The following is a 14,592-nucleotide window of genomic DNA, read 5'->3' as shown; positions in this document are numbered from 1 at the left end:
CCGTTACGTTTCAGTAGTCCTATTTGTTGGCTGTTCTTCACTGATGCGAATCAGTGCTTCTCTTTCGAAATCATCACAATCGGCCAGTTGGCGCTGCGCAGAGTACAATGATAAGAGCAGAATATGCGCATCATCTGCAATTGCTATCAAAACTGCAAGAAGGATCGACGTGTTCCCACTTACGCTATATAAATCACTCCATCAGAAATTTTACAAATAAGTGAAAGTAATGATTTCGTTACGGGAAAACAGCGCGAAAAAATGAGTAAAACAGGACTCGCGCTGACTAGTCAGCGCCTGTCCTAAATTTTTTTTCTTTTTTTTTTCTTTTTTAGAGATGATAAGCCTTTGAAAGAAAAAAAAAACTGCTGTGGACTTTATATTGTGACGATGGTAAAGAACCAGTCAATGCCACAATTGTGAGTCACGATTCCAAATCTGTAATGGTCGAACCATTAGGTCGGTGAAAAAAAGACGGTAATCGGAAAAAGATAAATATTCTGCGTTCGTCAATATGTCATCGCAGCATGAATATAATTGAATCAATATACCTCGTCCTGGATGCATTCAATTTTTATACATAATTTTAATCAATTTCAGTAAGCCAACTTAGATTACTGCAAAATATTCAGAACAGGAGGGTTGCAACTTACAGAACGAATTGTTGTCATCTAAACTACTTTCATTCATTCCGTGCATCTTCTTTTTCCTCGTTCGGGACGGATGTGCCTGCTAGTCAATTGGTAGTAAAGGACCTTACACAGAAACATAAATCGCAGCATAAACATCAAAGATTTGAACATGAAAAAACGAAACGCTTAAGAAAGTTTAAGTAATTAAGTTAAACTCATAAATTGAGGTATAAGCTGAATCTTTTGGTGATTTGAATATGTGTCGCGCCATAGCGACAGGAGGTGACTGAAATGTCGCTGATCGCGCATAAATTTGAACATTATATAGCAAGCTTCGAGGGCAGATTATAAGTTGTCTGCCCGAAGGAAACGCTTACGCATATTTCAGTGTAGTATGTCAGCCGGCCTTGTGCCACTGGCTGTCACTGAAAAAGCTCACAAGCGTCAGAAATGGGAAAATTATGCGAATAAACAATTTCGGGATAAAAATAATTAGTTAATGTTGAACACATAAGTGCTATGACGGAATCATACGGCACATGCATTCAATAAACCAAAAGAGAATACTAACGAACTGGGTGGTTAGTACTGGCATTCAAGTTATGGACTAGTCTAAAGTAAGGTCCGCATATAAGAAGAGAAGAGCAATGTCCATCATGCTTTCCCTTTCCTCTTTTGTGGCCGTATTTATGAACGCACACGCCTAGGCAAACCTATCGTCAACCTATGTAAAATTGGTGCATATTCTATAACGGTAGAAGCGGTACAACGTCGGGCCACCGTTTAACTATACTGAATGAAACTCCCCTTATTAATATCTTGAGCTTCGAAGGCAATGCCCCCCCCCCCCCCCCCCCCCCCTCAATGCATGAGCTCATTTCTCGTACTTCCAGCTAGGCTTATCACGGGACCGCCGATCTTGAACCGCGATATGAGCTTTTTAAGTAATGAAGTACTCGACTAATGTTCCGCTAAATGGCTAGGCACTAGCAAGGAGGTTCGCATTCGTAATGAGAAGTTGCGACAGTGTTTGGAAGGTCGCGGAAAGAAAGAAAGAAAGAAAGAAAGAAAGAAAGAAAGAAAGAAAGAAAGAAAGAAAGAAAGAAAGAAAGAAAGACAGACAACGCTTTCGTTTCCCAAATATCCCTGAACGTATTTTCATCTTGAGGCAGACTTGAATCATTTCTTCGCACCTACAAATAACGCGTTGGAACTGTGCTGCACGCCCGATTTGGCCAGGAACGGCGTCTATGGCAACCTATATGTGAGTCACGTAATGAAAGCAACGTTTGATGGTGGACCGAATCATCACCTACCCCGGAGAGCATCGACATAAAGAACACTGACTGCTTCGAAACGAATACAGAACATGATTTGAAAATCCCGTCGTTAGAAAGGCGCTGGAGCTCTGGGACAAAGAAGCGAGTACTCGTTCGAGCCATATGTAACAAATCGCCCGTTTAGCGCGGTTCGCCGCCAAAGTGGCCACAAATCGCCCGCTTCCGCCGCCAGCGTCGTCAAGAAAGCACTCCGCCATGAGAGGACGCGTGTGACGCTTGCTCGACTCCCCTTCTCGCGGCAGCGAAGGGAGCATCCAGCCGACTCGGTCGAGGTAATTCGTGAAAAGCGGACCGAAATGGCGCTTCAGAGAAGAAGGCTAAGAAGAGAGGGTTTCAAATTTCCCGCCGCGCGTGGACCGCCCTGGCAGCTGCTTCGAGAAAGGCATTTCAAAAAGAAACAGGGAAGGGGGACCGACGGGGAAAGGGGGCAGCCGGCGCTCGGTCGGCATCCGATACGCCGCGGCAGCTGATGGAGATTTGATGCGAGCCTGATTGCTTTCATTTCTTTCTTCTCCGAGCTCACACAGAAAGAGAGTCGCTCTTGGTTTTAAATTGAAATGGGAATCGGATAGTCCGCCCCCACCGCACGGTTCGGTTTTCGGATCCGCGAGCCGCCGGGACAGCCATCCCCGCGCGCGGCGTGCCGCGGCATTTTCTTTGCCGAGGCACTCGCTGCCACGGCGGCCGGAGAAATAAAGCGACGCGGCGGTATACGACTCTCGCTTTTGTGGAAGCACGCCGCGACTCGTACAATGCTCGATGTACCGAGCTGAATGCACGCATCCAGCAACAAATGCGTCCCACGTGCCTGTATCCGTTTGATTAGGGACGCCGAAGGTTTATTTTTCTTTTTCTCCCGATTAAATTTCGGACATTGTAGCAGTGGGCACGCAAACACGATAAAATTGTCAGTTCGAACATTAAGGTCTAGGATATCCGCTAACTTTCTCAGAGACGTTAAAGTACGAGATCATTTTAGTGTCGAACTGCGACATCGAAAACATTAAACCAAAAATTAAATTTTAGAAAATTAGTTCAAGCACGTCACCTAACCCCTCGCCCCGGCCCTATTTTTTTTCTTCAGACATTTTCTTTCAATACAAGGTAATATTTATTGCCAAATGCCTTGAAAAACATCTCTCTATCACCACTTTCTTGCTGTTTTTTTGTAGTCTAGTTTACTAGAGCTCGTTACACGTTCGTCGCAGCTTCGTGGTCGAAGCATTATCGAAAGGCTCTTAGTGAAATCCCATGTCTTTTGAAGCTACAGAAAAAAAAGAAGCAAGAAAAACAGAGCAAGAGTATGTGACGCACTTTGCCTAAAGTTACGCAACACGCACGCAGTTCGCTTTCGAAAGCTTATCCTTAAAAAAAACGAAAAAAAGAAACGTGGTTTTCATTTGCAAGCACAGCTGTGGGTATAAAAGTGATAGTTTCGCTCTACTTGCGTTCAGGTGTTGTTTTGATCTCTAAGCTCTCTGCTATTTGTCGTTCACACGCGCACGAACACGCGCGCGCTCAGGCACGCACGAGTATTTATGCACATAAGGGGAGTTTTACAGAATTATTCAAAGTTACAACACAACAAAGCTCACACTGCAAAATCAGTTAAGCCTGCCCCGCGTACGGCCTTTGCCGTCTAGTTTTCCTACTCATCAGGAACCTGCACTTTTCGAGATAGCTTTTAGTGGCCGCTCAGTAACAATGTGCAGCAATTTCGAAAGTGAGCTGCCGCGCACGGAACGGTTAAGCGAGATCATCAGCATGCACGAGGGCTATCCAACACGCTTTGGAGCGAGGCGTATACAACGCGCGCGAGCCTATGCGAGGGAGCGTAAGCGGCATGGCTGAGCGATGCGACGGATAGAACCCATCCATCGTATGTGTGAAACAGTGAGGCCCATGTAAGCTCCGATTGCTGATTTGACCAAAGTGTAATCACAATAAATAAATCCTGAAATTACAACACGCGTATGAACGATCCTAATAAAGCAAACAAAGACCGTCATCGCAGGCTTGAAGTTCCTTGCGCACCGCGCACGATCTCAACTCGGTTAGGTAGCCTTACTGGCCATAGCGTGAAACACAAACAGGAAAACAAAAATTGACCGCAACGCCTCTTACGCGTTATTACACAGGAGTGCGACGCGGAATAGCGCAGTGGCACATTTATTAGCACTGCGTAGTCCTGCAGTATGAAGGCTTAGCAGTTTGACTTGAACCATTGTTACATATGCAGGTGAACACGACAACGCAACAATGCGTTTTAGCAGTTGTTGCATTGTGTGAATTCGAATATATATATAGGACATGCGCCTTGTGCCTCGCCGAAAGTCTCGAATAAAACTTGGGGGTCTTTACGCCAGTGATCAGGGGCGGATCCGCGGTAGTAGTCTCCAAGGGGTACGAGGTGGAGGGTGGATGGGGAGGATGGGTAGGAATGCTCCACTACTACACACGTGCACTATATACTCCGGCACATTCCTAAATGTTTAAAAGATTTTTTCAATAGTTTTCGACACGACTCTGTAAGCTAAAGGGAGGACGTTTCTAGCTCGTGGCGTGGCGGATGAACATTGCAATGAAGTGATATGAGAATGCAATAAAGCCGGTGATATACAAACCGGAGACGCATCAGGCCTCTCCATCCCGAAGTCAGCTGTCAAAATCCTTGTTCTAGAAGTATACCACGATGGCACACTCACAACTTTGCTTTTACGCATTAGACCTGCGTAGAAGCAAGCTGTGCGCCTGTTTCATCGCATGGCAGCCAAGGCTTGGAGGAGAATGCAATTCCGGCTCTTAGTAATGTAGTCCTTATGTCCGAAAGAATCCACGACAGTGACTTCTTCGTATTCACGAAACTACAACGGAAACATCAGATTCTCAGCAACGACGACGTCCGGCTAATAAGCAGTATCCTTCAAACAACGCACCTGAGGCTTCGTGGCAAGCGTACGTTGTACTTGCAGAGAGTACTGCACACGACATAGGAATACTAACGAGGTTAAGATTCAGCACTTCAAACAAAATAGTTCCCCGGGCCTTTATTCTTAAAGTGATGGCGTTAAGTACCCCGTGTCGCAGAAAATCCGGCGTCCGTATTGGCGTCGGGGTCCGAGGCCGAGAAAGACATATCGAACCACACTTCCCCAGCCACGCTGGCCCTCCGTGTGGCGCATAGGCGTTACTGAATTAATTGAATTTCTCAAAGTAAGATGCGTCAGAAAATTCGTACAGTACGACTTACACACAACCTACAGAAATGATAGCGTCGGACTGCAATATGAATATACGAGCAAACGTAATTCTGTTACGCAGAAACTCAAGCACAAACCCTTCTTCAACTGCCGCTTGAGGTCTGCCTCGATTTCAGCGGCGTGGGTCGCTCGGTTCTTTGCAACGCCATAAAAAAGAAAACGAACCAGAGAGCTCGCCTTCCTGCGCAGCGTCCACCGCCAGCGTTTCCAGGAAAACATTAGGGTTACATAAGCTGCAGTTGCCGGGATGCGTAAGAAGCAGCCAGGGATCTTTGAATCCTATCGCGTTCCACTTTTAAAGGCAAAACGTAGGCCCCTTCCCCATTTTTTTAATCCGTGGAATTTCTCATTAGGATCTAACAGGAGGCCATCGCCAGAACTATTGGAGCTGACCGGGCTCAAGAGGTCCTAACACCTCATGGAAGGAAAACGCCTACTCCTAAGTCAACGTACTTACATCGATGTCGATATAGAGGTAATATTTGCGGCTAATGATTTCTGCTGCTACAAAAGTGGCACAGACGGCGTACAACGGATAAAGCAGCACTAACGCGCGGTAAAGGGCTGGGTTTCGAGCAATACATCTTGCTTGCGAAACGGAAAGACCTTATAGACCTGTATTGCATGGAACACAGGGCGCAGCGAAACTCGCGGCAATATGGGCGCCAACAACGGAGGGAGACACTACGAAGCTCTCTGCCCTGATCTATGACAATCCAGACGAAGTCGACTGCTGTGAGATAAGCATTGGTGCAAAGAAAGGCATCGTGCGCTTAAGGTCGCCCTCCGCAGGCAACGATAAAGCCCGCGTGCTATCTGCGCGCCACAGTGGCCCACTTACGCAGCATCTTCGTGGTTAGAGCCACAACACCACAAGTTAAAGCTAGCCTTGTGCGCGAATTCCACCGACGAAGTCGTTCAAAACAACATCATCAACGCTTTGCAAAAACACTCGATCAGATTTTTTGGCAAAGCGCGCACGCTCCGAGTCGGAAATCCCAGGCAGTCCTAACCCTGCAGGTCCGCTCCACTTCGTTGATCGGCTGGACGCACGCGGTAGTTCGATCAAAACGACTAAGGCGAATCCCCCTCTTCTTTGTCATCCTCCTTCAGTAGTTTCTCACCTCCGGCAAAGCGCTCTTCGTTTAGATGGGCCATAACTCCAGCATTTTCCCTTTCGTGATACCATTGATGCCTACTCTTTCGTTTAGATAACAGGTAGAAAACAACGGACCATATTTTTAAATAAGTAACGAAGCCTTGACCAATCACATGAGACACAGTGCCGCCGTGCAACCAGTTTAGCCTTCTTGCAGTCTCATTTTACTTGTCTGTATCCTTTCAAATCTTAGAGATGGTTGGGGTACGTCAGATGAGCTGCTCACGTATTCACATTTACCTCGAGACGATGTATTAGCGCTGACGCAGGCTTCTAGTGTCATAATTAGCATCTACAATGACTGCTTTACGTTAGGTTTTACAGAAATAATAAAAGAGTTTGTTGTTGTTGTTTCTCCGGTTTCTAGGCTTCATCTAACGAAACGGGCACATTTAAACAACTTAAAAAGCGGATACTGCCGTTTTCTTATTCCGCGACACAGTTTGCTCGCTCGCGCATGCACAACGTCGCCGAGCTATAACCAACGTTGCACGCGCTCTTGCGCAGGTGTACGAGCACGTGGGCCACCAGAACACGTTCCGGGTGTCGCAGTCGCCGGACGCCACCTGCGACGGCCTTGTGTCCGCCTCCGAGGGCTCGCGCATCATGACACTCACCAAGAGTAAGCGAGCTTCCAGAACTGCACACTTCGTTTGCACAAACTCGAAGCGTGTCTAATTGACTGAGCAGAGGACAGCACACCCCTTGCTGAAGTGTGCTTTCTCTCTACCTGCTTCGTGTAAGTACGATGCTCAATACAAGGGGATACTTATGGCGAATTCGGCAAATCGCAGCGGTGCGCACCGGGGCGACCCAACGTCCCATTTCATCCTATCATCGTCGCCCCATGGCGGCGCCCCCATGCGCGTCGGTGGGATTTGCCGAATACGTCATTAGAATAGCGCGATGTTGCATACGGTGCTTGGTACGGGAATGTTTACGAGGGTGTTGCTTTATCTTTTAAAATGGATTACCGATAACATTCTTTGCACGCGAACATCCACCACCGACCTGCATTCTTCCAAAGCCTTCCGTCTGAAGTCCCATATACAAAACGAACTTCTGGGAGCCTGCTGAACTGCCTCAGCGTCAAAAAAAAAAGAAGTCACCATTGCTCGTAATTTTAAACAAAGCTACCCACAGGAACAATCACTCTTTAGATTGGTTGACATGGGCAAGCGACCAGTCCACGTCCACACTGTACTAACGGTTAGGGCTCATTTAATCCGCCCAATTCCGGTTGGTTCTAAAAAAGTAGGCGTGACATACTTTTGCTGCATTCATGTAAAAGACCTACACAACTGACAAAAGTATTGTAGTCGTTAACCCGCCAGGCACTGAACGCGAGGGAACGCGCTTGCAATATCAACGAGGGAGAAAAAGCGAAGCAATAACGACTGGCTCTACTAAATATTTTGGATCACCCCTTCGGGAGATTTTCGCAATATTTCTCCGGAATACGTTGGACTGTTAGTATAAGCCTCTGCGGCGTTGGATAACGTTGTTTGATTACTTGCGTGTCCGCGCCAAATGTATCCTCAACCCACTTCAGTTGCGTATGCACAAGGCGGCCCTATACTCGCCGCCGTCTGCAATGCGCCGCCCCGTCTTTTCTTGCCAGGCCGGCAGCCGAGCGCGGGCTGCCACTTCCCGCCGTGGAGCGCGTCGGGTTCCCGCCGCTGGCACAGCCTGGACGGCCGGCGCAGCTTCGTGTTCGGCTCGCGGCAGATGCGCGTCCACCGGGCCCAGCACTCGTCGGGGGAGACGCAGCAGCCCGAGCTGCGCGTCACCTGCATCCAGGAGCTGGCGCAGGGCACCAACGCCAGCACCCTCGTCGGGTACAGCACCTCCGGCTGGTACGCTTCCTTTCCGGCTCCTGCCCGGTTACGGGGACGCTTCGGAGCCCCGTGTCAGACCCGCTCTCGAGAATGAACGAGCATAGAAGAGTGCAGCTAATCTGGACGCACTCGGCTGCACAGGGAGAATAAATGGCGTGATCGGCTCCGGCATCTCTTGCTCGTTAATTAATACATCCTGGAGTTTGACGCATCAAAACCTCTTTATGATTATAAGGAACGTCGTAGTCGGAGACACCGGACACATTTTGACCACAGCGGTTTCTTTGACGTGAATCTAAATATAAGCACACGAACGTTTTCTGCATTTCGACCCCATCGAAATGCGAACGCCGCGGCCAGGATCGAACATGCGAACTCTAGCGCAGCGCCATAATCAGTAGGCTACCGCGGCGGGGCACTCATTTACTTGCTCAAAATTACTTGGTGATTACAACCACGTACCAAGATTGCAGAAGAAAGAAAAATTGTGAATTTTAATAAGCTTGGAAATATCTAGATCGTTTCGAAGATATACGCCACATTATAACCTTGCAATCTTAGAGCAGATGCCGTATGCGGAATTACCTGGGGTTTTTTAACGTGCGCCTAAATGCGGCCGCTGTGGCCGGGATGCGATCCCGTGATTTCATGCTCAGCAGCCCAACACTATCGCCATTAAGCAACCACGGCCGGTGCTAATAATAATAAAGAAAATCCTGAACATTTTCTCTCGGATAATTCAAGGATTCCCCAGTCAAAAATGCAGTCAGTCATGCTCATGTGGGAATTATAGGAGACTCTACGGTTGAGTTGTCCATATAATACATTTATTTCTCTAAGAATGCTGTGCATGTTATGCCACCTGGATAAGTTCATGTGTTAATATCTTCGCACTTGCATAAATACTTACTTTGGCTTCGTCATTTATTTTCAGCAACAATGGCTACGTTTGTGTGGCTATTCACCGGAGAGACTCGCATGTATTGGAAATACAAATGGGTGAGTGTCTGCTGCACCAAAGCAAAGGCTGTTTTATTTTTATTTGCTGATAACAATAATGTAGAAGGAACACTAGATACGAAGAGTATTGCGTATACCTTGTGAAGAGAGAAGCAGCTTACCGATGCAAAATTTCATTGGACATTATACGTCATTGCGAATCGCCGTTGTCAGGGGAGAGCAGCCTCGAATAAGTACCACGCGGAATGCAAGAATTATTTTCTTTCAGGTGAGCTGAGCCGGACAGCGCGGGACGCCTGCGCGCCACCAGCGTTCGACCCAGAGTCACAGGATTTCATCACATTGCTGGGTAAGAACAGAAAAAATGCTACAAAGTTGTGTTTGAAATTACGCAGACGTAAGCTACTGCAGTTTCGCAGTCAGAGAGATGAGAAAAAACAACGAATAGCCGTTTTTTTTTTCTCTTTAGGGCTTCATTAAATACGCATAACTGGCTTCAAGTAAGCCGTACGACATTAGTGTTGACATTTCAGACAAATAAAATTTATTTGGCAGTTTTCGCCCGAAGGCGTAGCAATGAAAGCGATAGCAAGATTTAGCGTTGCGCTCTGGCTCCCCACAAGATGTAAAATAAAAAAGAAAAATACGCCGAGGCGACATGACGCAACGCAACACGGGAGACAGCTACTGCTGCTCAGTAAGTACAGCGCCATGACAATTACCATGCGATTCACAATGTTGGCGCGATGAAGAACGCCGACAGCAGATTTACAGGCGTCGCACCTCGATGGTGCGACAGTTGAGACAGCCGGAAAACCTTAGACGTTTGTCAGCGCCCAATGAAAGGGTTATAAATAGACTTGACGTTTACTGTACGTTCTGCTAAGACCAGTGTATGCCCAACGGCGTGGTATGCACGCTGCTCCTCAGCGGGAACGGCAACCCGTGCACGAGAAACGCTCAAGCCAGCAGCGGAGGCCAAAAAACTGCCCTGGCTTCGGCATATCCGACTGAGCAAAGCGTGATGCTGCATCCACTTCATCATATTTTGCGGCGAAACGTACTGCGCGCCCCTGGAGGCCTTCTAACCTTCGACGCGCGTGCCGCGCATGCGCTGTCGATAGGAGGAGATTACTGCGGCATGAATGCGTCTCGAGTGTCCTTATAATGGCTAGCGCAATAAAAACAATTAATGAACTATATATAGGACGAGCCTTATCTAGACTGCGCTAGTACAAGACCTAGTGACCCAAGTCAGGCTTAAACTGCGAGAGAAGCTAGAAAAAAGTGTTTTAAGCCGGTGCAAAAATTTAGAAACTATTGTGAAAGCACGGCGGAGTCACACTGACGACAGCGTCGCCATTTTAAGACTGTGAAATTTCAAAGCGAAGTTGGCCTTCTTACCTCAACAAGCCATCCTTTTTCCGAGCAACAGATGCAGATAGTTGAAGTATCTACAAGCCTGTGCTAATGCAGAGACCCTATAGGGGTCTTTATATGCAAGTTAAGACGAGGAGACCTTTTCAGGGTCCCTTAAAGCGCGCAGTGGTTGGCAACATCGTCATCAGCCTACTTTATATCCATTGCAGGACGAACGCCTCTCCCATGGAACTTCAATATACCCTGTCCTGCGCCAGCTGACACCATCCTCTACCTGCAAAGTTATTTTTTTTTATTTCATCAACCACCTAGCTCTCCGCCGTCCTTGACTGCGCTTTCCTTCCGTTGGCACTCATTATTTGACCACGGTCTATCTTCTCTGCGCATTGCATACCTTACCCATTAATTATTCCTCTTAATCTCAACTAGAATGCCGGCTATCCCCGTTTGATATCTGTAATCCACGCAGCTGTCGTTCTGCCTTTTAATGTTACACCTATCATTCCTCCTTGCATCGCTCGTTGCGCGGTTCTTTATTTTACCCCGTACTCTCTCATATCTGAAAGACCTGCTTAGTAGAGCACATGGCGATTAGTCGGCACTGTACATGCTTCAACAGTTTCCCTAACATCACTCAGCTGATTGATATCATTGGCAACGCCTGATAATTCCTGAAAAAGCACAGCCAAGCTAGCTTCATTCGCGTGGGTTCGTGCGGTCAACGTTGCCAGGGTCAGTTTCAAATAAGTGGCCTGTACGGATCCAGAAATTATTAGCACTTTCTGCAACGTCGCAGGACCGGTCGCCGCTTCGGTCAGCTGCTCCGCAGCCGTGGGAGACTAAGGACCAGAATTTAATTGCATGATTCATAAAGGAGGTATTGGCGAAATACTGCGCTAGGGAGATCAATTTCTGTTCTGGTGAGAGAGTGTCTATTTGAAGACCCCGTGGCCTTCCTAATTTCGTTGTACCTGGACCTAGCTGGCTCTGGCTCTCGGCGTTCATTTTTTTCTTGCTGGTTCCACGCACCACTCAAACCTTTAATAACGTCGTGGCCCGGACAGAGATTCGACCTTGGAACCCGAAGTACAGAAACCCAATGCTCTGCCCATCGCCACTTCCACGCGTTAATTGTAGCGTCCTCGCTTGCAGCGTTGTCGGCACCGTTCGGGGGCGACGGTTCTGCGTTGTCGCACCCGTGCCCGGCGCTGGCGCTCACCGACGGCCTGCGCGCCACGGGTCGGGCCTCGTGGAAGCCCGACGGGTGCCGGGACGTGCTGGGCTGTCGGCGCCACAGCCACCTCGAGTTCCGGGCCGCGGGATGCGGCGGTGAGGAGCAGGTCTCGCCGGCTGCAGCCACGTCACCGGCGGCCGCCACTCCCCGGGCGCTGGTCGCCAGCCGGAGTGAGTTGCTACCGCTTCCTTCGCGAACGCGCTTTACCGACGTAATCCGCATACACCGAGTAGCGTGCTATGCTCACAGACGGTGTTCAACCAGTCTTCATTCAAGGCCTCACAATGTCCCAACAGAGTCTCGAAAGTTTCGTGAGGTGTCGCCGCATTTTGCCAAGCAGCCTCACCAGTAGCAGAAATTCGGTCAGTTGACGACAAACTGAGGCGGGACGCGCCTGAACCATCAACGCCATAACGTGGAGACTAATTACCTTCGCTGCCTCCACGCCCTGTCGATGAGTTGCAAATAGTCGTATCCAGCATTCAACATGCACATGGTAGTTTTGTGCAGCGTAGGGAGCTTACAGCGTCTCGCAGCAAAATCTTAGACAAATGTTGTAGGGCAACTCTGCATCACTTTGTGAAATATAAGGGATTACCTTACCATTACATTACCAAGTTTGCGATCGGACTGTACAAAATGTACTAAATGGCAAGAATTGCTCGCAGCACGCGTTTCCTTGGCGGAATTTGGTCTTTTTCTGCAGTGTCCCGAAAGCCGAATGTATGCGTGACCATAGTGTTCTCTTTCAGCGTTCCAGTGCCACGGTGGTTGGCAGGAGAACGGCCGGAACTACCTCATCACGGGTCTTAAGGGCTCAAAGGATAAATTCTGCTTCGTAAGTGACCTGCAGCCGTCATCTCCCTTCATGACACTGCGGCTAGCCCCACAGAGTCATTCCTTAAACAGACAGACGCACACACGTGCGCAGCGACATTTTCACTGAAGCACTAAACCAGTGTGTAGCATATGTAGCTGGGAAATACGGTTCAGATATCTGAAGCCGCAGCAAAAGTCGCAGTTTCCTCCCGTCATCTGTGTAGCGTGAAAAACGACATAAAAGGCGATTGCGGGCAAACGATACCACGAACGCAACAAAGGCTTAACTCGGACATTATAGAAGAAACTATATGTGGGGGGATGCGCGGACTGTAATCATCTGTTTTACGATTCACGGAGCCGGGCAGGGTCATATAATGCGTAGGGTAGATAACCGGTGGACCATCAGAGCTACAGAATGGGAGTCAAGGGAAGGAAGCGCAGACGAGGATGGCAGAAAATTAGGCGGGGTCATGAAATTATGAAATTTGCAGGCGCAAGTTGAAATCAGCTAGCGCACAACAGGGGCTGGCAGTGGTCGCTGGTAGAGTCCTTCGCGCAGGGAGGGGACAAAAAAAAAAATGGCTGCTGCGGCTGATGATGATAATGATGATACATTGTACACCTGCGTCACTCATGCCGTGCTGAAGGTGTAACTCCAAGTTGGAGTTCCCATTTGTTGCTGCCAAGTGTTCAAACTTGAACCTACTGCTTTCTTCGTTTGTCATAATACAGCAAGTAAAAAACACTCAATGAAAAGATTCAGTGGCTTTGAACCGACGTAGCAAATATATTAGCGCGTGAGCTCCTCGTGGCTGTTTTTCACAGGTTTAAGAATTAAATTAAATTATGGGGTTTTACGTGCCAAAACCACTTTCTGATTATGAGGCACGCCGTAGTGGGGGACTCCGGAAATTTTGACCATCTGGGGTTCTTTAGCGTGCATCTAAATCTAAGTACACAGGTGTTTTCGCATTTCGCCCCCATCGAAATGCGGCCACCGTGGCCGGGATTCGATCCCGCCATAGCCACTAAGCAACCAGGGCGGGTTTTTTTTTTTTCTTTCACAGGTTTACCCGCAGTTCTAATGTGCACTGTTCCTTGAAGTCACACAGCGAATCGGAAATCCGGTCCCAAAATGCCTTTCGGTGTGGACTGAATGTCACGAATTATGCGCGCACAACAACATCTGGGCGCAGCGATGCCAAGCTTCTGTTCATTCAGAATCAGACAATCGTTATGTGCCTCCAAATTAGTTCTACAGATATCCGCAATGTATAGGAAGGTTTCTGAAAGGGAAAAAAATTCATCCACCCGACTGTAGCACGAAGCTTACAAAGGAAACCCACACGGGTTTCTCAGAAAGAAAACTTCGGAGTAAAATTTTTTTTTCCTCGTCCATAGAACGAACACAAAACCAACCCCTTTTCTAGGCAGTCGCTCTACTATCTCAGCTAACCAGTGGGGCTATTATGGTGATTGTCAATTCCTCCATATCGTCGAACTTGCCATCTTCTCAGCGCTGATTGGCGCACGGGGCTGCTACGCCGTCTCTGACTGGCTCAACATACCGCCGTTACAGAATTTCACAATATGGCGGTGACGATGTCCAGAAAAGTACCGTAGGAGGCTAGAATATAGCAGAGCAAGGCAGAATTACTCGACAACTCGAAGTTCAGGGACAGAATACGGCTATTCACTTCTGCGGAAGTCCGCCAGATGGAGCAGGCGAGGGATTTTCGTTTCTACCTTCGTGCCACTCTCGGGTGGATGATAATTTTCCCAATCGAGAAGACTGTCTGAAATGAACACTTTCCGCGACATCTTAACTTTCGCTTGACTACGCGCACAGCAGCGAAGAGAAAGAATGGGGAAAACACTAACGAGATCTAGAAAGGCTAGAATATCCGCAAGCCTGGGTTACTGTGATGTCCTTAATGATACCGGCAGGCCGAAAAGGCCCGAATCCT

General features: G+C 48.2%; 2 protein-coding genes across 4 annotated transcripts in view; one reads left to right on the top strand and one right to left on the bottom strand.

Moving 5' to 3' along the window:
• Positions 1 to 14,592, bottom strand: part of LOC135911158 (m-AAA protease-interacting protein 1, mitochondrial-like) — a 228,932-nt gene that overhangs the window by 189,260 nt on the left and 25,080 nt on the right. The gene's annotated exons all lie outside the window — the stretch shown is intronic.
• The window catches only part of LOC135911157 (uncharacterized), a 135,317-nt gene that overhangs the window by 116,445 nt on the left and 4,280 nt on the right, over positions 1 to 14,592 (top strand). Inside the window, exons 7-12 of the mRNA XM_065443331.2 lie at positions 6,899 to 7,013; positions 8,013 to 8,247; positions 9,164 to 9,228; positions 9,458 to 9,538; positions 11,722 to 11,973; positions 12,556 to 12,641. Coding sequence (XP_065299403.1) covers positions 6,899 to 7,013; positions 8,013 to 8,247; positions 9,164 to 9,228; positions 9,458 to 9,538; positions 11,722 to 11,973; positions 12,556 to 12,641 — 834 coding nt within the window. The remainder of the gene's footprint in view (positions 1 to 6,898; positions 7,014 to 8,012; positions 8,248 to 9,163; positions 9,229 to 9,457; positions 9,539 to 11,721; positions 11,974 to 12,555; positions 12,642 to 14,592) is intronic.

The sequence above is a fragment of the Dermacentor albipictus genome, chromosome 9, assembly GCF_038994185.2.
Source record: "Dermacentor albipictus isolate Rhodes 1998 colony chromosome 9, USDA_Dalb.pri_finalv2, whole genome shotgun sequence".
Lineage (NCBI taxonomy): Eukaryota > Metazoa > Arthropoda > Arachnida > Ixodida > Ixodidae > Dermacentor > Dermacentor albipictus.
Note: the sequence above shows the minus strand (reverse complement) of the source record. Positions and strands in the feature narration are given on the sequence as shown.